The sequence below is a fragment of the Moschus berezovskii genome, chromosome 15 (assembly GCF_049115385.1).
Source record: "Moschus berezovskii isolate FMDL1 chromosome 15, NW_MosBer_1.0, whole genome shotgun sequence".
Taxonomy (NCBI): domain Eukaryota; kingdom Metazoa; phylum Chordata; class Mammalia; order Artiodactyla; family Moschidae; genus Moschus; species Moschus berezovskii.
Genome location: NC_142474.1, coordinates 42,533,803 through 42,559,270, shown reverse-complemented (window position 1 = coordinate 42,559,270; position 25,468 = coordinate 42,533,803). Strand labels below are relative to the sequence as shown.

General features: G+C 51.9%; 3 protein-coding genes across 3 annotated transcripts; 2 read left to right on the top strand and 1 right to left on the bottom strand.

The window, feature by feature from the left end:
* Positions 1–3,473: 3,473 nt before the first annotated feature.
* On the bottom strand, positions 3,474–5,974 carry CST11 (cystatin 11). Its single transcript, XM_088844413.1, has 3 exons — positions 5,750–5,974; positions 5,124–5,228; positions 3,474–3,557 (listed from the first exon to the last, which is right to left on the bottom strand). The coding sequence occupies exons 1-3, from the start codon at positions 5,972–5,974 to the stop codon at positions 3,474–3,476; spliced, it is 414 nt and encodes a 137-aa protein (XP_088700539.1).
* A 6,287-nt stretch (positions 5,975–12,261) lies between these two features.
* LOC129555420 (putative cystatin-16) lies at positions 12,262–16,176 on the top strand. Its single transcript, XM_055424813.2, has 3 exons — positions 12,262–12,757; positions 13,852–13,962; positions 16,096–16,176. The coding sequence occupies exons 1-3, from the start codon at positions 12,314–12,316 to the stop codon at positions 16,174–16,176; spliced, it is 636 nt and encodes a 211-aa protein (XP_055280788.2). The 5' UTR covers positions 12,262–12,313.
* A 3,056-nt stretch (positions 16,177–19,232) lies between these two features.
* Positions 19,233–23,694, top strand: LOC129555426 (putative cystatin-15). Its single transcript, XM_055424828.2, has 3 exons — positions 19,233–19,427; positions 22,235–22,345; positions 23,614–23,694. Exons 1-3 carry the CDS (start codon positions 19,233–19,235, stop codon positions 23,692–23,694), a joined length of 387 nt encoding a protein of 128 aa, XP_055280803.1.
* The last annotated feature ends 1,774 nt before the right edge of the window (positions 23,695–25,468 follow it).

Below are 25,468 nucleotides of genomic sequence, written 5' to 3'. Positions count from 1 at the left end.
AGCTGAGTTCGGCCTAGTGGCTGACTTCTAGAAATGGAATGTAAATGGAGATAAAAACTGTCTACGTGTCTCTCAAACTGCTAGAATATTGATAAGAGTAGACCAAATTATATAATGTAACGTAATATCTAGAGTGACCACCTAAAAGTGTATGTAGAGACACATAGCAAAAACAGTGTAAAAATACATGAAAAAAAAACAAAAACAAATACATACAAGTGGAATTCTTTTAAAAAATGTTCAAGAAACAGGAAAAATAAAGAAAACAGAAATAAAAAGCAGAGAGAACAGAGAACAAATAGCAAAATAGACATAATCACTGACATATTAATAATTATATGCATGGTACATACAAGTCACGTGTAAATTGTCTTAACGAGCCAATCAAAAGACAGAGGTTGATAGAGTGGATTTAGAAAATGACCCAACTGTAGGCTGACTACAAGAAACTTTCCTTAAACATAATGATATAGGTAGGTTGAAAATAGAAGGGTGAAAAAAGTTTTATTATGCAAGCATTCATTGAAAGCAGGAGAGCCTACATTAGTATCAGATGAAGTTGACCTCAGAGCAAAGATTGTCACCAGAGATGATATTGCTGTTTAGTCTCTAAGTTGGGTCTGACTCTTTTGCACCCCTATGGTCTGTAGCCCACCATGCTCCTCTGCCCATGGGATTTCCCAGGCAAGAATACTGGAGTAAGTTGCCATTTCCTCCTCCAGGGGATCTTCTCAACCCAGGGATCGAACCCACGTCTCCTGTGTCTTCTATATTGGTGGGGGAAATCTTTACCACTGGGCCACCAGAGAAGCCCATCACCAGAGACAGAGAGGAACATTATAATACATCCACTCTGAAAAAGCTTGGCAGTTTTTTTTTTTTAATCTTAAAATATGCTTTACCATATAACTCAGCAATTGTGCTCCTGGGCATTTGACTTAGAGAAATGAAAATTTAGTTCCACACATAAATCTTACATCAATGGTCCCTAACCTCCAGGATCTAATGCCTGATGATCTGAGGTGGAGCTGATGTAATAAAATAATAAAGTGTGCAGTAAATGTAATGCCCTTGAATCATCCTGAAACATCCCCCGCCCCTCCACAGCCCGTGGAAAAATTATTTCCCACCAAACTCGTCCTTGAAACCAAAAAGATTGGGGACCACTGCCTTACATGATTGCCCATAAAAGCTTCTTTTGTAATAGCCCAAAACTTGAACAACTAACACACCTGCAACAAGTAAATAGTTAACTCTGGTACTGAGTACACCATGGAATGCCACTCAGGAGTTAAAGGCGCTTACTGCTGATGCATGAAATGACTTGGATGGATCCCAAGGGCATTGTTACCAGTCCCCAAAGAGCCCTGTATGATTCCATTTACACAACATGTTTTAATTGGTGCAGTGATAGAGATGGAGAAGAAGTTAGTGATTTCTGGAAGTATGAGGGGGTGAAGAAAGGGTACGACTGCCATGGAGTTCGGGCAGAAGGTCTTTGTGGAGGTGGCCACACAAATCTACATATATGATGAAAGGACACACCCACACACTGTATGGTGTCAATTTCTAGCCTGTGATTTTTTTCTATAATTACAAAAGATGTAACCATGGTGGGGGGGAACTAAATGAAGGGTAAAGGGACCATTCTGTATTCTTTGTAACTTCCTCTGAATCTACAGTGATTTCAAAATAAGAAATTTCAAAAACCCACTGGGCTGGGAAGTCCAAGGTCAATGAGCACACATGTCCTGCCTTTCCTTTATTCTCCAACCCACTCCCACCCCAGCCCCCAGCTCCAGACAAAGTAGTCAAAATGCCGGAAGAGTTGACAGATGATTAATGTTAGATTACACTGCTACTGCTGGTGTTCTTACAAATCGCTAATGTTTGTTTAAATATTGGCTTTGTGTTAGGCATTGTGTTGAGTGACTTAGATGCATTTATCATCATTAATCTTTACAACGATTCCAAGAAATAGGTACTGTCATTCTTGTTTAAGGATAAGGAGACTGTAGGTTAGCATTTTCCCAGATGGTTGGTAGAGGGGACTTTCACCTGGGCCCCCTGAAATGGAGTCCTGAGGACACCAGAACTTTCACTGGGAGAGTAGAAGTTGAAAAAAAAAAAATTGTTCTTTCAAAGCTGCAGCCTTCTCCAGCTGTTGGGGACGTGGCTGCTGTCAGCTCACAGATCACCCATGCCATGTCCCCTCAGTGTCTGCCCGGGTCTTCCCACTTCTCATCCTTCTGTACACACCGGCTCCAAATGCCAACACCTGTACCCATCGCCTCTGGCTGCTTGCTCTGCCCTCGAGCCACCATGAGCCAGAGGTTCCAGGGAATTAATGCCTGGCAGCCTGCAACCAGAGATAAACGCCCTAGCCACCTCTCTCTCTGCCAGCCGATGGCTGCTCTGTGGGCCTGTGAGTCTCCCACAGAGTCCCTAGAATTCCCCGGAGACATTAAACCCCAAGGCTTTTGCTCAAACACTTAGGGAGGCTCATCCTTTCCCTACCTTGTGTGAACCAGGACGGATGTGACTCAGTGAACCACAGACGCCATCTTGAGACCACACGGGGGAAGTCGAGTGGGGAGCTGAGCCTGGTGACATTACTTGTCATCCTCAATCAAGCTGGTGGGTGGAGGTGTTTATTTCTCACTGCTAATGTGACAACCGTGAAAGGGCACCCCCTTTAATGCAGCATTTCTGGTTTCTCTCTGCCCTCAAACACTGCCTTCCCGGAGTAATTCATCTGATGGGTTTGTTGGGAAGAATAAATGGGGCATGATAGCCCACATCCTCCTCCTCCCACAGGAAGGAAAACGAGAAACCAAGCATCATTGTGGTTGGTTTGCCAATTGTGGGAGAGAAATCCTTCCAAGAAGAGCCCCGCTCTGGTCCAATGCTGCTGAAGCTGGGGTATGAGTCTAATTCTGAAGTCTGGTATCAGAAAGTGCTCGCGCCTGCAGAAATAAGGCATGTGCCCTCCTCTTTTCAATTGCTTGCATTGTTTGTCCTCGTTTCCTCTTGTTTCACGCTTTAGACGAGAAAGACTGGCCCTCTCAGAGATGTCATCACAGGCATTCTTGCCGGTATCTTTTAGCTGTTCAGTTAAGTAATTAGAGCATCTTCCTTTGTTCTCCTTCCCCCTTTTCTCAACTTATTTTAAAATCTAAACAATCCTACTTGATATAAAGATGAGGTTGAAGTTCTGCTATCATGAAGGTGTATAGGCTATAAGGAAAATAATTATACATGTCATCTCACTTAGACCCCAAAACTGCCCTAGCCCAGAAGAACTTCAGATCATTTTATTATAAGTTAAAGAATCTGGGGGGAAAAGAGTGGAATCATAAACATGCAGAGCATGAAGAGCACAGGTTGACCGACATTTATTTTCTCCACTGAGACTTCCTGTTGGGTGCAGGGTACCTTGATGCACAGTATCTGTGGGCTGCACTCCGAGACACCTAGACATTTGTGCAGTTTTGGGCCAGAACTTTATACTTTTCAAACCAAGGAATAACAAATACTGAGAAGTAGCAATCGATTTTCTAAAATAAACACAAAACAAAATGTAGAAAAGATCAACACACAAGGTAAACATTTTAAAGGGGAAAGAAGAAGGTGTTAGACATGTGGAGGGGGAAATGACAGCCCCCGCCAACCCACTTCGAGGCAACTTGTGGGTCTGTCTGTATTTTGATTTTAAGGATTTGATAGTGTCCCTGCCGAAACCACCCCCACAAAACCGCCTTCTGCTCGTGGTTGGAATTGGAGACTGGAGATACAGTGTCTCCCCACCCACATCACCGTGGGAACGACTGACTTTGTCTTTCTCTTCTTTTCTGCTCATGCACTGTTCGTGTCACACTCACTTGGTTCCCTCGCTCTCTCCCTCCACCTGCTCTCCTACCTCACCCCTTCACGCTTCCCTTCACCTTCCTCCCATGCGACCCATCCCCTCTCCTTCCCTCCTCCTGGCCTTCCTTCCTTCAACTGTCCATCCGCTGGCCATCACACCTTCGCCTTCCCCGTCCTGATTCTCTCCCAAGATCCCATTTCTTATCCAACAACGAAAGCTCCATCAACAGATTTTGTACATCATCGTCATTTCATAGTGTGATTTTGCTTTCCTGCTCTTGCTTGGAAATCCCAGGGCGAGGACATGGTGGGGTGGGAGGCTTAAACATGGACATTTCTCCTAAGATAGAATTCAGAATACTGATTCCACAATTCAATCTCTCACAGTGATAAGACTCAGTTTACTGTAATCATCAATTACTCTTTCCATAAACTTCATGATCTTCTCCACCAACAAGTCTAACTTGCTAGATTTTGAAGACTTTTCCATGGAAGGGGGAGCCTGTGGATGGATGCATTTGTGTCCAGAACATGCAGGCCACTAGAACTAGGGTGACCAGAAATCTAGGAACCAAACTGGACACATTGTAAGCAAATGGGGGTGGTATTAACAATGACACTAGGAAGTCGGACACCAAACAGGACTGTCCTAGGCAAGATCACTATGTGATCACCCTCATGTAGTCCCTTTGGGTAAAGAACTGTGGTTTGCAGGGCCTGTAGGACTTGAGGTCTTCAAGGCCCCTGAGCACATGGGCCCTTCTGGTGTGTGTGTGTGTGTGTGTGATGGCCCACCTCCTGAGTGATGATGGCCCAGCTGAGCTTCCCAGTTTGAGAACACTGGATGGGGATGAAGCCATTTTTGGGGAGGTGGCTCCTCACCAGGTCATGTGCCTGCAGGCTTCTCCCCTCCCTGACCCATTCCACTCCTGGTTGAACTATTTCTGACCCATTTTCCTATCGCTTCCTCCTGTTTGCCTCAATACTGCTGGTGAAAGGAATAGAGCCTACAGCCCAGTGATTGTGTGTTCACAACAGGCTGACGTTCAGATATTCAGTGGGTGCACCAGCAAAGTCCCCCAGCTGCTAAAATATTATAACCAGCTACTTGCCTGGGGCCAGAGGGCTCCACCCCAACCCTGCAGTTCAGCCACTTCTGCTCCTCCATCTGGGCCCCCTGCCTCCCCATCGTTCTTCCAACAACTGAGGAGCAGAGCCCCGGGAAGTGAGCCCTTTCTTGGTGACGTGCCCAGTACCTTGTAGAGCTTCCCTTCCTGGAAGGAGCAGTTGGTCAGCTCCGACTTGAGGCAGGTAGTCCGTCGCATCTCCAGGTTGACCTGATACTCCAGGTGGTCAGTCAGCTGTGGGAGGCAAGGACAACGGATAAAGGACCCCTCTCCCATCTCTGTCACTTCTGGGGGTGGGAGCTCCTCTTGGAGCACCCTAGGTTGAAGGCCCTCCTTGGACAGACCCATGGGTTCCCCTCTCCCCTTCCTGGTTGCCTCCCCTGGCCCCTCTGCCAAAATCACCCTTGGTGATCCACGTGTTGCTGATGTAAAGGGCAGAGAGCAGCAGGCTAGACTCAGGGCCAGCCTGTCTCAGCTGTGGGTACTGGGTGCTGCTGCCCTGCGTGGACACAGCCCCCGATGTGCACACACATGATCTCCCTCTACCCAGGAGTCCCCTTCCCGCAGCTCAGGCCCTTGAACCAGGATGTGCAGCCCTGGTCTTGGGTATCATTTAAGCGACTCCACTTCATCCACTCCAGGAGATTTCTGCTTCTCTTGAAACACCCACTTTGGACTAAACGAGACTGAGTTCACTTGCATGGCTGCCCTGAGCCCACAGATCCCCAGAGAGGGGCACAAGGGAGGGCACTGACCCTCTTCACGGCCTTCAGGACACGCACAATCCTGAAGTTGTATGGGTCCTTGTTCTTCCTGTTGAATTCTTCAGTCAAAAAGCCCATGGTGGTCACCACCACAGGGTCTGACACAGGCACCTCATAGACAAGAATGAAGGTCTTCCGCTTCGATTGATAGCTGAGGGCCACCAGAGCCCCCACAACAGCCAGCAGCAGCCGGGGGCCCTGCCAGGGTCTGGCCATCGTGGCTCGCCCTGCCTGGCACTGCTCTGCCCAGTGGATTCAAGGCAGCCGGGCGCCACCCACACCCACAGCCGTTCTCCTTCTCTTGATCTCGCAGGTGGGAGCCCGCCAGGAGAGCTGGGCAGACTCGCGTTCTCCTCCCGGGCCTCCTCGTCTCAAATACACACACCCACCAAACCCCCTCTTTCTCTGCAGAGCTGCTCTCTGGGCAGGCTAGACCCTCCTGCTAGCCTAGTGTCTCTGAGTGGGAGCCAGCCTGGGGTTTCTGTCCACTGAGTTCAGCCTAGCCAGGCCGTGGGAGGCCTGGAGGGGCAGGAAGCGACGGGAACACGGGGACCCGGGTCCCAGGGCAGTGGAGCAAGGTGGAGCCCCGAACACCATGTTCTGTCTCTGTGATCTTCCTCAGACTTTCCCCTGGTTGGTCCCCTCTCCACTTCCTGGGCTGGCCAGGATGCGAGCTTGCCCACAAGCCCAAGCCTTGTCATCTTCCTCCTGCTATTTCTTAGCTTTGAGAGGTGTCTGGGACTCCCTGGAGAAGCTGAGGTTCCCCAGAAAATGGAGGGCGTGCCCCGTAATGAAACTTGTGGGTGTGGCCTTGACGCGACTCTGTGTTCACGTCCTGCTGTCCCTGTGGATGGATCAGTGATGTTTCCCATCCCTGAAACCCTCTGTGGCACTCAGACAGTACACACATAGCCTCCGTCCGGTACCACCATCTGGGCAGGGTCTTCAGATGCCCAGAGCTTAGAAGGTGTTTGGAGATGCGGTTCTCCAACCCAGAGGCCTGCCTGCGGGAGGGAGAGATGTCTTCTTTCTCCCGCGGACCCCAGTCTGCCCTGCCTCCTGTTTCATCACACGTCCGGACTTTCCCGGTCTGGAGGAAGAGAGTAAGGGGAGAGACCAAGAAGCCCCCGCTGCAGGGCTCCAGCCCCAGCAGGTCCCTTCAGGCTCTCCCCCAGCCTCCACGGCAGCAACCTTTCCTCTCTGGGCACCTGGTTAGCTTCTGGGGGCTGCGGTGACAAGCTACCACCAACAATGGTTTCAGACGACATACATTTATTATCTCACAGCTCTGGACATCAGAGGTGTGGGCTGGGCTGCTGTCCTTCCAGAAGCTCCTGCATCACTCATGTGGAACCCCTTCTTCCATCCTCCCAAACAAAAATACCAACATTCCCCACAGGAGATAAGTAAGACAGAGTCTCAGCACAATTTTTATATGCCCAATCCAAAGTTACTCAGCCCATGAAAAACTCAGAAAAATTTTCCTTGTTGAAGAATTCTCTTAGCCCTTCTTCCAGAGCAAGTCTTCTGGCAATGAGATATCTTAAACCTGTCCTCAGCTGATAACATCTTCATATCATGATTATTCCTAAAACATATTTCCCCTGACTATGGGATTCTGGTTTGGCAGTTCTTATCTCTCAGAATTCAAAGTCTTATTCCACTTCCTTCTAGCTTCTCTGTTCCTGGTGAGAAATTTGCGGTTGTTCAAATCTTTAGTCTTTTAGCAGTACCTTGATGTGGATTTCTTAGAATTTACTTATTTTGGGGTTCAATAATTTCATAAACCTGTGTCTTTGACAAATTTGGGAAAGTCTCAGCCATTATCTCTTCTTTTTCTTCCTTCAGCACCCCCTTCTTTTTCAACACTTTCTCATTTCCCTCTGGGAGTCCAGTGACATGAAAGACTTTTTGAAATTGTCCCATAGACTGCTGAAGCTCTATTCATGCTTTTAAACATTTTCTTCCTCTTTAGTGTTTGTAATGGATAATTTCTTTTGACCTGTCCTCAAGTTCATAAGCCCTTTTTGCCGACATTTTTAGTCTGCTCTTGAGTTCACTAATGAGACTTTTATTTCGTTTTTTTAATTTTCCAGGATATCAGTAAAATTCCCATTTGGTTTTTAAGGCCATCTTCTATTTCTTACCAACAGTTCCTACCTTCCCAATCTTTGAAAAGTGCTTATTCCCACTTGGAACTTTCATTTTTTCTTTCGGCCACACAGCGTGTAGGATCATAGTTTCCCAACCAGGGATCGAACCTGGTCCCCCTGCATTGGAAGCATGGAGTCTTAACCACTGGACTGCCAAGGAAGTCCCTGGAATTTTTGGATAATACCTTCTTTAAAGTCTGTCAGATATTTCCAATACCTGAGTTATCTCAGCACTGGCATCTGTTGGTTGGTTCCCCCACTCCCCCAGGAAAGCTGTAATTTTCTTGGTTCTCTGTATACTGAGTAATCTTGGGTCATATCCTGGATGTTCTGAACATTGTATTATGAGAGTCTGTATCTTATTTGCGCTCTCTGGGGAATGTTGGTATTTTTGTTTCGGTAGGCGATTCACCCAGCTGCACTCAGGGCACAGATTCTGACCAGCGTTCTGTGGGCTGTGGTTTCAGGGTCAGGTCAGCTCTGTGTCCATCCTGCAGGGGCTGTGGGTCTGTGCATGTGTGTGTTGCAAGAGCCAGGCTCCCTGGGTGGTGGTCTGTCCCTTCCTTCCGTTCACATCTTCCTTGTGCCATTAGGGTTAGAACCGCACTTGTGCCATGCAGATCCACTTTCGTGAGCTCACATGGTCCATCCGGTCCTTTCTGGTTCCCTGGATCTTCCCTTTCTTGCTCGGCTTTGCAAACCCACCTCCTCACCCAATGCTGGGGCCACAGAGCAGGAAGACAGAGATAGGAAAAAGCAGTGGAGGTTTGTCTCACCGCCTTAGACCCACAGCAGCTCTGATAGGAGGGGGACACTCCACTCCCTCAATATTTATGTGGCTGAAGTTCAGCAGTCCTGCTCTGTTGTCCTTCCTGCTGCCAAAGACCATCTGGGAGCTGGATGGGAAGAGGACCAAGGAGGGAAGAGACAGGATTTCTGCCCCCAACCCTCCCACTCCTTAGACCCCTGGCTTTCAAGCTCCCCGTCTTGCTCCTGGAGGGCTTCGCCCAGAGCTGTCAGTTCAGACCTGGCTACGTACACAAGGATGGGCACCCCTGCCCGGCTTCCGGCAGCCATGGGGGAGTGGGAAGTGTGTGCTGGTGGCTCTCCCCAGAACCCTCCCAGAAAGCCCCCATCCTCCTCACTCTCCGCTCGCAGGAGCTGGAGCCAGGGCACGAGACCAGGCCAGTGCAGCCATCCTGCCCCAAGGCACTGTCAGATGAGGGACAGGGCCCATCCCCACCGGGGAACAGAGAAGCAGAGGGACTTGACCTGCTCCCCAGGCCTCCCACCATGGGGCCCTGAGCTGGCCTGCATTTCCCCGGCCACAGGCACATGTGCCCACCGGTGGGACAGGCTGAAGCAGTGGGGAGTGGGAGTAATTTCCACACAGGATAGATGGGAGCTGGGGACTTGATGCCCTGTTCAGGGGACCCCTCATCCCAAGGCACAAGCTCCGCACTGTCTTCCAGGCACCCCAGTGGAACGGAGCCCCGTTGGCAGTATCACCTGCTCCCAGCATCCCTGGACTGCTTGTCTTTCCCCACAGCACTGCATGCCCTGGACAACACCAGCACTGCGGGGCCCCCTCTGATGGCCTGGGCACTTCGGCCAGAAATGCCCACATGGAGCTCTGATCCCCTCTCCTCTGGTGCTAGGTTGCATTTAAGGCATCTCTAGCCATGACAATGTGTAATTCCATGTCACAATCACCAAGACTTGTTCCCATTGCCAGATTGGGAACGCTGGCCCAGGACTTCCAGGGCACACCCCACCCTCCCCCTGGTGCTGCGCCAGGCCCACCGTGCTGGGCTCACCTCCCATCTTCTGACCCGTCTTCACATGCCGAGGTGACTGCTGTGCCCCAATCCTGCTGTGTTTTCAAAAGTAGTTTTCATCTCAAAGAATCTCTAACTTAGGGGAATGCTGTAATTACAATGCAAAGAAGTGTTTCCCCTGAAATGTTGGAGAGGAGTTTGCCAACGTGATGCCCATCACCCTCAGCGTGTGAGTGAGCAATGCCCACATACAGGTGGGTCCTCCTCTCCAACCACAGTGCAATCAAGGAGTCTAGGATAGAACGCAGAGGCATCCCTTGTTTATGCTCAGACCCATCAGGGGTCAGGGACAGGTACACACCCCGCTTCGCCAGTAACTGGGCACCAGGACATGGAAGTACCCGTCCTGCCAGGAGCTCCTGGAGGAAGGGGCGTCTTCATTTCCTTCCTTTGGGGCCACTCCTCAGACTCTCACTGACCTCATGACCGTGACCTTTCTGCAGGGTCACTATTTTGTAGCGCTTCCTTAAATTTGAGTTTGCCTGACGTACACAGCAGCCTGGCTGCATGGCACGTGTCCTTCTGGGGGCAGAGAGCAGTCTGGGCATCTCTTCTGCCTGTGCCCCACACCACAACATCGCTGTAGGCCCCCCACCCGACTCCACTGCCCTGAGAAATGGCAACTCTGTTCTCCTAGCAGGTGCCAGGCCAGCCATCCTGGTCCCTCTCGACTTCTGAAATAGCAACAGTCAGACCTGCTAAGGGCTAAGGAGTAGTTATGTCCTGTAGTTGCACGTTTAGTTATGGATCTATCATCCCTGGGTCAAGGTCAGAGGTGTGGGGTGAGGAGGAGACCTGCTGACCTTGGTCTGCTCCTTGGGCTTTCATATGGCCTTCGCCAGCATCTCTGTCTTCTTGTCTCCAGGTTCCCTTCCATCAGGGTTCCCTATGACACCCACAGTGGTATTTTGCAAGATGCTGGGGAGAAATGCCCCTGAAGAAAAGGCATCTTCTCTGTCTCAACTCGGGGAACAAAACCTAGAGTGTGGTACATGCCAAAGGGGACTGTGATGAATATCCCAGGATTTCAGTGCAGACCGTGAAGAGCTGCATCCTAAGATTGGAAGTCAACTGGAAACACATCGTTCTCAGAAGCCCTACTTTGAATGTGCAAAGAGATCAAAACGGTAACAACCTAGAATTCTACAATCAGCAAAAATATTGCTCAAAAATGAAGTCAAAATAAAAACATTTCAGCCAGCCAAAGAGAAAAGAAATCTCAAAACTTTCAAAGACTGACACGGTTCAGAGTATGTTTTCTGTTCACAGTAAACTGCAATAAAAACTTAATGTGACAGCCTCTGTGCTGTGCTGTTCTTAGTCACTCAGTCGTGTCCGACTCTTTGAGGCTCCATGGACTGTAGCTGCCAGGCTCCTCTGTCCATGGAATTTTCCAGGCAAGAAGACTGGCGTGGGTCGCCATATCCTACTCTAGGGGATCTTCCCCACCCAAGGATCGAACCCATATTTCTTGTGTCTCCTGCACTGGGAGGCAGATTCTTTACCAGTAGTACCACCTGGGAAGTCATGAACATACAGCCAAGTGATACTCAACATGAGTAATAAGAGTCATCACAAGTGGGATAAATCCTCTAAATAAAAGAATGTTAGACTGATTTTAAAACCCACATGCTGTTTACCAAGACACATACTTAATTATTAAGGCACTATCTGCAAGTAAAAAGATGGATAAAGATACATCATGGAAACGCTAGTGAAAGCATTGCTGGAGTGGCTACTCTGATGTCAGACAAGGCTGACTCCACAGCGAGAGAATCCCTGGGATGTAAAGGGATCATTGACGAGAATAAAATGGCCCCACGGCTCTGTTTGTACAATCAGTTATTGACAGTGGCTCAAATGTACACAGCTATGAGAAAAGGAGACTAGACACATCCACAGTTATCATCACAGTGAGAGATTTTAACACCTCTCTCAGCAACGGGCAGAAAAACAGATCCAAACACAAACCTAAACCAAAAAAATAAATAAAACAAAGTAAAGAGAGTCCATATGTGAGAAGTTTGATCACACAGGTGACCTGAGATACATCAATATCTGCTAGAGTGCTGGAGGTTAGATACGTCAGTACCTAAAGCTGCACCTGAAAAATGCAGAGCATACGGTCTTTTCAAGAACCTGTGGAGTATTGGTCATAAAACAAACTTCAGCAAGTTTCAAGACGAGACATAACAGGAAAGATATTCTCTGACTGTAGTGGACGTGAACTGGTAGTTAGTAAGAGAGAAGATGGCTAGGAGATCAACTATGGTTAGAAGCTCCTATCAGGGCAATGGGGAGGACAGCTTCATCTAGACACCCCCGCAGCTGGCTGCACACCCCATACTCCCCTGGGCTCGCCTGGGGGCTGTTGCTTCCAGCCAAGGTCACAGGCAGCCTTGGCCACTGCCCAGGAATGGGCTTCCTGATGCTCCCAGGACGTCACGTGATTCTGGCAGTCCCTGCTTATACTGCCCTGAGGGCAAACGGGGGACTCAGGGCCCAGCAAGTGTGGGACACTCACAGCATGAAGCCCTGGAAATGAGGGGGACAGAGCCTGCTGGATGCAAGTCCCTACCTTCAAGGTTTGTGTGACCGAAGAGGGAATGCGACCCCCAGCTCGACCTCTGTTTGGTGCCCACAGGAGAGACTGGCCGGGGATGCTGTGGAAGGTCTGGGCAGAGGCCCCCTCGAAGCAGGAGGCCAGCAGCACGAGGCTGCAGGGGGTACGGGCTGTGGAGGGTGCCCCTGCCCAGAGACCACTCCCACGCCCCTGTCAACTGTCTTTTGGGCTGAGGCCAAACAACATGTTTCTGAAGGCAACTCTGCTTCTGGGACTTGCTATCCTGGGCTTTCATGTCTGGGCCATTCAAATGGAATTCAAAGACATTAGTAAGGACCTTGATTATTTCGTGGTGTCTGTGGAGTTCGCTGTGGCTTGGTTCAACAGTGGCAGTACCGAGGAGCAGGCCTACAAGCTGCTGAAGGTGAGGCGAGCCCAGCAAAAGGTGAGTGGCTGTCATGGACCCGGGCTGTGGAACGGCTCACCCCAAGCTGGCCTGGGTGAGCGGGGCTCTGATGGGAGGGTCCCCCACCGCACACACTCCTGAAGGGACTGGAGGCAGCCTCTCTCCTGCACAGATGACCCTGGCTTCCTTCACACGCCCTCATTTCCTGACTGGCCGGCCCTTCCCTGGGTTGAGTCCAAGCCCTGGACTCGGGGAGGCCAAGGGCCCCTTGAGCATCACTGTGGCCACTGCTGGCCCTGATCTCTCCTAATCCTGTCCTTGCCTGGAGTCTAGCTGCAGTGCAAGGTGCTGGGCATGTGTGTGTGTTTGTGTGTGTATGTTTGTGGCTGGTGGCTTCAGCTACAGGCATTTCTGAACCCTTAAGGAAGTCACCTTTCTAGACAATTTCAGGTCAGTGCCCTGGAGGTGTGTTCCTCTCTGGTGAGATTGCTGGCTACACCCGTGTCTGTGTCTGAGTTCTTTCAAGTTCTCACCACCTCTCTGTAGGGGACAAGATTCTATCTCATGATGACTTCTTAGAGAAGCTGGTGGACGCACAGAGCAGCACCCAGCTCAAAAAACATCCACCTGGGTGAAGGTTTGCCCTTGGGTGTTGAGCCCTTGGGTGCCCCAGGAGAGCTGGAGGGTCCATCCCCCAGGCCTCTGTCCTGGTCTGGATGTTTCCCCCTGAGGGACAGCACAGCAAAGGCTCAGTGGACGAGCATTTCCGGCCCCCTCCCTAGAAGGAGCCGTGCAGTGCCCTCCGTGCGTCTGGCTGATACGATTGAGAGCTAGGGGATGTCAGGTGTGCTGTGCATGTACTGTCAGCACCAGGTCCTCTGTCCCATGACACCCCCCACCCCCCCGCCACTGCCATGGACTGGTGATATGGCTCCCAGGTCCCAGTCGTCAGGAGGAGCAAGATTGGGAAGTGTCCAGGGCTGCTGGAGCCACACTCAGGGACCTCTTTTGGTTGGTATGTTCTTGTAGAGAAATTGCATATAGGTGTGTCCTAGTCATAAGCATAGTCTTGTCTTTTGCCCACTTTTCTACTGGATTCTCTACCCTTCTGTTTTCTAATTTCTCCTCGACAGAGCTGGACAATGATATATTTGATGGACCTGGACCTGGGCCGCACAATTTGTAAGAAACACGATGAAGACATTGACAACTGCCCCCTGCAAGAAAGCCCGGGAGAGAGAAAGGTTTGAGAGTGAAAACAACCCAAAGCGTCACAAACCCGAGACGGAAAAACCACATCAAGGAGGGCGTGTTGCCAAAATCTTGGCTCTCTGTGGCCCAGTGCCAAGTAGAATTATGGGGAAAGAAAGAGTGACTTTATTACTTTGCCAGGCAATGGGGGAACACGGAAGGCTAGCACCTCAAAAACTGCGCCCCCTCTCCCTGGTGAGTAGGGAAAGGTTATATAGTCAAGCAGGAGTGTGTGATAAGGATGAAGGAAGTGACAGTCTTGTATTCTTTCTTCTGCAAGTTTCCAAAGGGAGGGCTTGCTGTCAAGGTCAGGGCTGTGCAGCGTCCCAGGAAGTCATCTCCTAACCTCCGGGAGCCCCCGCCTCGGGTGGTTTGGGTGCTGCCTCTCCTTTGATTAGCAACAGCTCTGCCCTTCGGGCTTCCCCGGTGGCTCAGATGATAAAGAATGTGCCTGCAATGATGCCAGAGACCTGGGTTTGATCCCCAGTACAGAAAGATCCCCTAGAGAAGGGAATAGCTACCCACTCCAGTATTCTTGCCTGCAGAATCCCATGGACAGACAAGCCTGGTGGGCTACAGTCCACAGGGTAGCAGAGTCAGACACGACTGAGCAGCTAACACTTTCACTACCTTTTGGAACTCCTTTATTCCCCACACAGAGCACCTTGCTACTGATCCTTCTGGTGACCAAGAAATCCTTCCGGGACACCTTTCTGGAGGTGGAATCAGGTCTCACAGGTTAAAGGCTGAAGCCCCTGAGACACCTGTCCCCCATTCAGATGCCAGCTGCTCACAATTTCTGTCCAATTTGACCACACATCAGGAGTTCCCATCTCCCCCTCTTCAGGCTTGATTAATTTGCTGGAGTGACCTTCAGAACTCAGGGAATAATTAGGTTTCCTGTCTTATTGAAAGATACAGTGAAAGGGCACAGGTGAGCAGCCAGATGCAGAGACACCCAGGACGAGGTGGGGGAGGGTCCCGAGCACAGGAGCTTTGGAGGATTTGAGGTGCGTCACCCCCCAGTACAAGAACGTGGTCACCCACGTGGGTGCTCTGAATCTCAGTTCAGGATTTTGGGGGAGGCTTCTTCCATAGGCATGACTATCTCCAGCTCCATCAGTGGGTTTTTCTAGTGACCAGTCCCCATCCAGGAGCCCACCAGAGTAACCTCAGAAGAACAGAACATGCTCCTGGAGTTCTTATCACTTAGAAATTTACAAGGGATTCAGATGCTGTGTGCCAGGAATCTGGGCAGAGACCCCTATGTCTATTTTTTTTTACCTCACAAGAAGGCTTCAAGGAGGGAGCTTAAGAAAGTCATCAGGGTTGACCCAGAGATAGAACGATGAGTCCAGACCCCTCCTCTCCAGGTCCCAGGGCTCCCCCTGCACAAAGATGCTTCCAGTTCAGCAGCAAGCTGGGCCCTGTGCTCACAGCCCGGCAGGCCCACCAAAGACACCCACAGACCCCCTTGGGCCCTCCCCTCCAGGGCAGAGGCTCCCCAGCCTCCAGCTTCCTATGAACTTGGGTCCAGGCAGATGCAGTTCTCCCTATGAGTCTCTCCTTCCTCTGCTCCAATTCTTCTGAAAGGGGGACTGATTAGTTTGCTGGTCTCTCCCACCCTCCTCCCTGGATGGCAAGGACAAGTCTTGGTCAGTCAGTCCTCGTGTCATCACCCTATGGGCTGATATATGGTCGGTTGGACTGAGACCTTAGATATGGGCCTCAGTGGGGCTGGGGTCTCTCTGGACCCAGCCTAGGAGCTGCCTCCCCTGATGGGTTTGCAGCCATTACTAGGTGGGTGGGTGTCACCTGAACCATCTCCTGGGCAGGCTGCGGGGTCCCCGGGAGCTCACTGGGCAGAGCCCTTCAGGCATCACATACCCTGGGGGAGAGGGCCCTGAGGGGCAGGTGATGGTAGGCACCAGGCACCCTCTCAGGAGCTCCTAGCCTTGATCATGTGGAGCTGAGCTCCAGAGCCCAGCCCCAGGCTGTTTGATTCTGCTTTTCTTTCCTCTTTAGTTTTTAATGTACCTTGAGCTCCTGTTAAGTCCTTCCTGCACCCTCACTGTTACATTGTTCTTATTTTATGTCTTACATAGAATTACTTTTTTTTTTTTCAGGTGAACTGCACTTTCATTGTGGACTCAAGGCCCTGGTTTACCCAGTTTACCCTCCTGAACAGCACCTGCCAGCAGATATAGGGGAACGAGCTCTGGACTCCCACGGCAGGTCCTCTTCCCCTGAAGAGTGAGGGTCTGGAGTCCTAGGTCTGCATGGCACCAGGGCAATTAAAGGCATCTCAGAGCACGTTCTGGATCCCTGTCATTTTTGCCTTCTCTCTGATGATTTATTTCCATGGACGTTGTTGCCAATGTTGAGCGAAGAAGAATTTGTCAGTGGTCTCACCTTGGTTGCAGGTGCAGGTACTGAGTTAATCAAACTCCTCTGATCATGGGCGGTTGCCCTTCCTGGTTCCTCCAGGGCCCTCACGGTTAGTGTGCGTGTCCGTTCATCCATTCATGTATTCTTCATTTGTCTATCGTCTGTCCATCTGTGCATACCTGTGCATCTGTCCCTTCACTCATCCGTATAGTCAGGCATCCATTCATCTCTCCATCGTCCGTGCACCGATCTCTCCTATCCATCCAGGCACACCTCCATCCTTCCTTCATCCACTCTTTTGTCCATTCGCCCTCCAGTCCCTCCAGCTTCCATCCATTCCACTCAGGAGGAATCCAGACAGTTTTTCCAGGTGACAGCTACCTGTGTCCCTTCTATGTCCGTCTCTGAAGCCAGACTCACAGTGGATAGTCCTTCTGGGGTGGGGTTGGGGAGGATACCCGGGCACAGGGGTAGGAAGTGGGTGACTAAGATGACAGAAGGCTCTTAGTGAACCCCCAACAGGACATCTGCCCTGGAGCTCATTGACAAATGAGGAAGTCTTCTCAGGGTCTCTGGGGACGGCTCAGAAGGTGGCAACTCCAGTACCCCTACCCTCCTGTTCCCTGACCCTTGTGTTCCCCCATCGGAGCCCGGCCTGTCTTCCAAGCCTATCAACACAGAATCACTAGCCCTGGGACAGGCCTGGAGGCTCCAAAGGTGGGGGTGTGGGGGCCCGACTGGGACAGAGAGGCCATCAGATGCATCTGGAGGAGGACTTCAGAGGAAGAGGCTTCAGGGGTCCTCCCTCTGCCTTTTGAGTTTGGGATCTGATTTGCATGTCCATGGTCATTGGTCCCTTTCCTGGCTGGCTGATACCCATGATAAGGCTTACGGCACTGGTGAGACAGACCCCTCTCTGCCCTGTCCCCCAGCTCTGGGCAACTCCATGAGCACAGCTGGCTGGAGTCAGCTTTGGTCCTTTGGTCCCTGTGTTTTGGATTTCTATATCTCCCCACAATTCGATAAAGGCAAGTACAAAATGATAGGGGTGGGGATGTTGTCAGCCAAGCTTCCTTTGAGGGCGCTTGGGCTCAGAGGGATGGAGCCATTGTTCGCGGGCTCTGGGCTGGACAAGTCTAGCCTCACCTCCCATTTCCCATCAGAGGTTCTTTGTCCCGCTCTTTTCAGCTGTGCTGTGAGCTGAGCTCAGATACACCTGACTATACCAGGGGGCTTTGCACCTGTCCCTGTCTTTGTGTCATGGCACCTAGCATTCAGACCCAGCTGCAAGGTGACTATAAGCCCACCACGAGCCTCTGGAGGGGGACACCAGGTTTCAAGTGAAGGTGACTAATGTCTACTGCAGCCTCCATCTGCTGGTTATAGCTCTAAACACGTATGGGATCAGAAACAGCCTTTGGGAAACCGGTGTCACAACTTTGCTTGGTTAGGTACGTTACAAGAGGTCTCTCCGGTGTAGGGGTCATCCCCTCTCCCAGTTTCCAGAGAAGTAAAGCCACAAGGGACAGAACCAGAGGGAGAACAGCCAGATTCCTGGTCCAGGGAAGAGTGAAAGCACTCTCTCAAAGGCTGACAGACAGCCCACAGGTGAAAGCCAGATGATATTTACAAAAGTATAAGAAATCATTTAACAAATTTGATTTGGAGTATTGTGGAGACTTGAAGCTACTCCATGGGACATCCAGTTTGTGTGGCCAGGTGGCCTGCGGGGACCATACCCTGACTTGAGCCCCCAATACAAGCACAGGCCCTAGAGGACAAATGAAAGGCCCAATGCAACGTCCCCCAAAGGCTTCCCGTCCCCTGTAGCCTCCTTCGATAAGACCCCTGCAGAGCTTTCCCGAACCTGCTCTCTTGGTTTGAGTTGACCAATCGGGCCTTCGCCGGGGGTCCAAGGCCTCCAGTGAAGGCATGTACACCTCACTCTGCGTTTGCGCCCTCCCCCTCCCACCAACAGCCTGGGCCCTGCTGGTACCTCATCCAGAGCTTGAGAGCAGGAAACATCTCTGTTTCAGTTTCTCTGTGGTCTCGTCGGCGCCATGGCTTGCTGCCAAGCACCCCTGGGCTGCCCCTCAGTGTTGATTTGACAAATGAATAACAGTTGCACAGACTATCCACCAGTGGCCACAGAACACACACTCTTTTTGAGCTGATAAAACATTTATCCAAATTCAACATATTCTAATCCTGACGTTTCGCAGCCCCGACCCCCTCCTGGCTGCCATTCACGTCCTTTCCAGCAGGGCCCCTGCCTTGGCTGGCTTCCCCGTTGCTCACAGACATTAGAAGCCCCCTCCCCAGTGCCCAACAAGGCTAGGCCCCAGGGCGAGGAGGTCCACAAATGTGGGAGGTGAGGAGGACGCTACCCCAGCCCACACACTGTCCATCACTGTACATTCCAGACACTTCCTGGGGTCATGGACTGCAGCCAAGGTCAGAGGTAGATCCGGTTTGACCCTCAGCTGCCCAGGACTCAGGAGCCACCAGTATCAAGCACTTCTATGATTCTGCCCGTCCTGGGCTGCACTACCATGAGGGGAATCCCAGAGGGCTCGAGACCCTCACCCAGACCCTACTGAGGCTGGTCTGAAGCTGCCCTAGAGATGAGGGCGAACAGAACCTGGGAGGTCCCTGGTGTCCAAGGCTTATTTGACAAGGGGTGGAAACTGGGACATCCCCCCACCTCACCCTCAGCTCTATTTCCCATCTGGTGATGATGGGAGGGTCAGACAGGAGGAACTGGGCAGAGGGCCCGGAGGGGAGCAAAGCGCTGTGTGGGGCAGGGCGGTGCTGGGTCGGGAGCTGAGGAGGACGGCCTCCCGAGCACTCGGCCTCCAGGACGACACTGGACAACATGTTCTGGAAGCTGCCTCTGCTCCTGGGGCTTCTTGCTCTGGGGCCTCCCGTCTGCAGCTGGACGTTTGAGGATGTCGGGAAGACAGGGAAAGAGTTCAGCCTGTGTGTGGAGTTTGCCCTGCACCACTTCAATGAGCACCAACCAGACGAGAATGCGTACAAGCTGCTGTGGATCAGGCGGAGTCAGCGCAAGGTGAGGGTGAGGGGAGTGGGAGATGGCATAGAGGTGGGAGGGGAAGAGGCTTGGGGAGGGGGAGAGACCCTCCCTGTGGCCCCAACTTTTCCCTGAAGTCAGGCCCTAGGGTGGGGGTGGCGGGTCCCTGGTCTGCATGAAAGGGTAAGAGATCCTTTGTTTGTTCAGTGTTAGTCACTCAGCTGTGTCCAACTCTTTGTGATCCCATGGAACGTAGCCCATTAGGGTCTCCTGTCCAGGAGATTCTCCAGGCAAGAACACGGGAGTGGGTTGCCATGCCCTCCTCCAGGGCATTTTCTTGACCCAGGTCTCCCATGTTGCAGGCAGATTCTTTACTGTCTGAGCCACCAGGGAAGCCCTCACTTGGTCAAGGATGTTTCAAAATACAAACTTCCAGTAGAAGGGCTCCAAGGTTCCAATGCATTTGCTGAATGCTTGGAGCAGGGGAGAGAAGGAGAGGGAAGCAGAAGGCCAGGCGAGGAGGGAGATGAACGGGGGCGGGCAGCACCCCAACTTCAAAGTCCAGGAAGGAGCAGCATCACTGAGTCAACCGCGGGCCTAGGCCACTGGGCTCACGGCCCACCTGCCGGGCTGAGGCCCCTGTGGAGCAGACCACCATGGGCCCTGGGTCGAGAAGCTCCCCTGGAGGAGGGCATGGTGACCCACTCCAGTACTCTTGCCTGGAGAATCCCAAGGACAGAGGAGCCTTCGGGCTACAGTCCATGGGGTCGCAAAGAGTGAGCCACTAACACTGACCAAATGAAGGCGCTCTTGCCCTTTCATCCAGACCACGGATCCGCCACCCCCACCCCGGGGCCTGACTTCGGGGTAAAGGTGGGGCCATGGGGAGTCTCTCCCCCTCCCCAAGCCCCCTCCAGGCCTGAGGGAGGCAGCGGAGATAGCAGGGCCTGCTCTCCTGGGGCTGTTACCCTGGTGATGAGAGCAATCAAGCCCCAAGTTCTCGGATGAGACGGTTGAAAAGGCAGACAAGAGTAGGCAGTGCAGGACCCCAGGGCTGTGGGGAGGGTGGTGTGGGGGGAAGAAGAGCCTTTTTGAAGACTGGCACTCCTGGGAGGACCCATGTGAAGGTTTGGAGATAAGAAGGATGGGGAACCCCAGAGAGGGCCTTGGACCAGGAGGAGTCATGAGTGCCTGCGGGGCCAGGCTGCAGTCTATGAATCTGTGTCACAGAGAAGGGGATGCAGGGTGGGGGGAGTGGTGGCGGGCAGGGTGTGGGTGTGTTGGTGGCCGGTCAGGATATTCCCCTCAGAGTATCAGGGACTCAGGAGAAGAGGTTGTTCTGATTTGTCCAGCATCTCTCTGGACACTGTGGGAGCAGTGGGTGTCTCAGCCTGGGTGCAAGCTGAGACCAGGGTGCAGGAGCCCTGCCCTGATCTCTGGGTGGCAGAGAAGAGCTGGCTTCTGAGTCTGCTTGGAAATTGATGTGGGGTATGGGGGGGGTCAGGCGTGGACCCCAGGTCATTGTGCTAAGCAGATGGGTAGATGGCACAGAGAAGGGCGGGAGACACAGGAAGGAGTTTGGGTATCCCCGAAGCAGCCTGGGAAGGTCAGGAAGGCTGTGATTACAGAGCATCAGGGTAGGGAAGAGGGGAGTGTGGTGTCCTGAGCACTCGGCTGGGCAGCACTTTCCCACTGATGTGCATTGCTCCCCCACCCGTACTCTTTGGATTAACTGTTGTCCAACCGTTCCCAGCCCAGACCCAAGCCTGACACTGGATGGCCAGCCCCGAGTCAGCCTGAGTCAGCAGGGCTTGCCCTCATTTCCTGACCAGATGGTCCTTCCCTGACTTGAGTCCCAGCCCTGGACTTGGCAAAGCCAAGAGCCCCTCAAGCATCCATGTGGCCACTGCTGCCCCCGATCCATCCTAAACCTGTCCTTGCCCGGGGTCCAGCCACAGTGCAAGAGACTGGGCGTGTGTGTGTGTGTGTGTTTGTGTGTGTGGGATGGGGGTGGGCTGCATCAGCTGCAGGCGTTCCTGTACCCCTAAGGAAGCCAGTTTTCTAGACATTTCCAGGTCAGTGCCCCAGAGGCATATTCCTCCCTGGGGAGGTTTCTGGCTACATCCCTCTCCATAGTTGAGTTCTTCCGAGTTCTCAACACCTCTCCATAAGAGATGAGATTCTATCTCGTGATGACTTCTTAGAGAAGCTGATGAATACACAGAGCAGCACCCAGGTCACAAACATCCACCTGGATGAAGGTTTGCTAGGTGAGCCCTTGGGTGTCACAGCTGGCCCAGAAGAGAGGGAACATCTAGTCCCCGGACCCCCATCCTGGTCTGGATGTTGCCCCCTAAAGGGACAGCATGGCTTTGACAGAGGCTCAGCAGATAAGCATTTTTGGCCCCCTCCCTAGAAGGAGCCATGTGATACCCTCCAGGTGTCTGGATAATGTGACTGAGAGCTGGGTGATGCCAGGTGTGCTGTGCGTGTACTGTCAATGCCAGGGCCCTTCGTCCTGGAACACCCGCCCCCCCAAATGCCATGTGCTGGTGATGCAGCTCCTGGGGGCCAACCGTCAGAAGAAGTGAGGCAGGGGAAATTCCAGGGCTGCAAGAGCTGCACCCAGGGGCATTTTTTGGTAAGAAAATAGAGATTTAGGATGAAAAAGAAAAGCAATATATAAACTGATAATAAAAAATTAAGAAAATGCACCTAGGTTTGTCCCAGTTGATACACATGTGCGCATTCACACCATTTGCCCATTTTTTTATCCGATTTTCTGTGCTTTTCTCATCACTGCAAAGTATGTAATCACAGAAGTTTCTACCATCTCCCTTTGACAGAAGTACTCTTGGACGTATTTCATGGACCTGAACCTGGGCCGCACAATCTGTAAAAAACACGACGAAGACATCGACAACTGCCCCTTGCAAGAAGGCCCAGAAGGGAAAAAGGTTTGAGAGTAAAATCAACACAAAGCATCACAAGTCTTCAGAGAATGACAAAGAATGTCAAGGAGGGTGTGTGAGGAGGCTTAAAGGCATCAATGTTGACCCTGGGACGGAAAGCAGGGTCCAGGCCCTTCCCCGCCAGGTCCCAGGGCTTCCCCTGTACAGAGATGCTCCCAGTTCAGCAACAAGCTGGGCCTTGTGCTCACAGCTGGGCCCTGACTGGCCAACCAGAGACTCCTACAGACCCCCTTGGGCCCTTCCCTCCAGGATAGAGGCGCCCTAGCTTCCAGCTTCCTACGAACTTGGGTCCAGGCAGATGCTGTTCTCCCTGTGGGCCTCTCCTTCCTCTACTCTGATTCTTCTGGAAGGGAGGACTGATTAGTTTGCTGGTCACTCCCACCCTCCTCCTGGTCTCCTGGGCAGCAAGGACAAGTCTCGGTCAATCAGTCCTCGTGTCATCACCCTATGGGCTGACGTCTGGTCGGTTGGACTGAGATCTTGCAGATGGGTCTCAGTCAGGGAGATGCCCTCAGTGGGGCTGGGGTCTCTCTGGACCCAGCCTTGGAGCTGCCTCCCCTGGGGTGGGTTTGCAGCCACTGCTGTGTGGGTGGGTGTCACCTGAACCATCTCCTGGGCAGGCTGCAGGGTCCCCGGGAGCTCACTGGGTAGAGCCCTTCGGACATCGCATGCCTTGAGGGAGAGGACCCTCAGGGGCAGGTGATGGTCCCACCAGGCACCCTCTCAGGAGCTCCCAGCCTTGATCATGGAGAGCTGAGCTTCAGAGACCAGCCCCAGGCTACTGTTTGATTCTGCTTTTCTTTCCTCTTTAGTTTTTAATGTATCTTGAGAGTCCCTTGGACTGCAAGGAGATCCAACCAGTCCATTCTAAAGGAGACAATCCTGGGTGTTCATTGGAAGGACTGATGCTAAAGCTGAAACTCCAATACTTTGGCCACCTCATGTGATGAGTTGACTCACTTGAAAAGACTGATGCTGGGAGGGATTGGGGGCAGGAGGAGAAGGGGATGACAGAGAATGAGATGGCTGGATGGCATCACTGCCTCAATGGACATGAGTTTGAGTGAACTCCGTGAGTTGGTGATGGACAGGGAGGCCTGGCGTGCTGTGATTCACGGTGTTGCAAAGAGTCAGACACGACTGAGCGACTGAACTGAACTGAACTGAACTGAGCTATTAAGCCCTTCCTGCACCCTCACTGTTACATTGTTCTTATTTTGTCTTACATAGAATTACTTTTTTTTTTTTTTCAGGTGAACTGCACTTTCATTGTGAACTCAAGGTCCTGGTTTACCCAGTTTACCCTCCTGAACAGCACCTGCCAGCAGATATAGGGGAACGAGCTCTGGACTCCCACGGCAGGTCTTCTTCCCCTGAAGAGTGAGGGTCTGGAGTCTTAGGTCTGCATGGCACCAGGGCAATTAAAGGCATCTCAGAGCACGTTCTGGGTCCCTGTCATTTTTGCCTTCTCTCTGATGATTTATTTCCATGGATGTTGTTGCCAATGTTGAGCGAAGGAGAATTTATCACTGGTCTCACCTTGGTTGCAGGTGCAGGTACTGAGTTAATCAGACTCCTCTGATCATGGGCGGTTGTCCTTCGTGGGTCCTTCAGGGCCCTTGGGATTGGTGTTGTATATCCACTCATTCATATGTTCTTCATTTGTCCATCACCTGTCCATTCATGCATGCTTCCATCCATCCATTTATTCGTACTTCCATTCATCTACCCACACATCTATTCTCTCTTCCAGCCATCCTTCCATGTATCTATCCAGCCATGCATTCATCCATCCTTGCATCATCCCTGTTTTCATCCATCCATCCATCCTTCCTTCCTTCCATTATCCATTCTTCCACTGTTTTTTCTATTCATGTTCTAATCTCTCCACCCTCCATCCGTTCCACTCAAAAAGAATCCAGACAGTTTTGCAGGTGACAGCCACTTGGGTCATTTCCATGTCCATCTCTGAGGCCAGACTCACAGAAGATGGTCCTTCTGGGGTGGGGTGGAGGAGGATGCCCAGGCACAGGGGTGGGAAGTGGGTGACTAAAACGATGGAAGGCTCTGTCCTCTGTGGACCCCCATAGGCGACTGCCCTGGAGCTCACTGATGGATGAGCATGTTCTCAGGGTCTCTGGGGACGGCTCAGAGACAGCAGCTCCAGTCCCCCCATCCCCTCCCACACCCTGACCCTTGTGTTTCCCCATCGGAGCCCAGCCTGTCTTCCAAGGCTGTCAACATAGATCACTAGCCCTGGGATGGGCCCTGGGGTGACAGAAGTCTTTACAAACACGTCTCGATCCCTGGGTCCTGGAGGGTCCACGGGTGTGCGGGCCCAACTAGAACAGAGAGGTTGTGGGACTGTCTAGAGGGGGAATTTAGGAGGGGCTGAGGGGTCTTCCCTCTGCCCTTTGAGTTTGGGGATCTATTTTCTTATCTGTGGTCAATAGCTTGTCTCTTTCCTGGCAATTGGTTCCCCTGAAGGGGTCATCAGCCCTGATGGGACTGCTTTTCCCAAGACTACCAAGGACAACTCTACCAGCTACGTCACAAAGACAGTGGCTTGTTCCGCTTTGGCTCCTTGTCCAGCCTGCATGTAGATCCTGTAATATCCTCACAGTCTGGCAGGGGCATGTACACATTGACAGGGTAAGTCTGTGGTCAGCTAAGCCAGCCTGTTGCCCACTCTTGGCTCAGAGCTCTTGGTTCTAAGGGCTGTGGTTCTGGACCCAACACTGGCCTGGGACAAGCAGGCCCTCCCTGAGGGTCAGCAGGCTCTGCCCCAAGTGAGCATCTTCACCCAAACCCTCATTCCCCTGGGGAAGGCCTGACATCTGCTCTGTTTCATTACATGTCGGTAGTTTTCTGTCTTGGAAACCCCTCTGGCTTCCTTTCTCTCATCTCCTCTCCTCTCCCACTCACGCCCATCTCTGTGACCTGACATCAGAAAGACACAAGGTCCCCAGGTGGTTGGCGCTTATGCCCAAGATCTGGGAAAAGGTTCCAAGGAAGCCCAATCTTTGGAGATGTGTGAATCCCATGAGGGTGTCTTGTCTGTGACTTGTGTTCTGCGTTTGGATTCTGCTCTCTGGAGCAGATTTATCA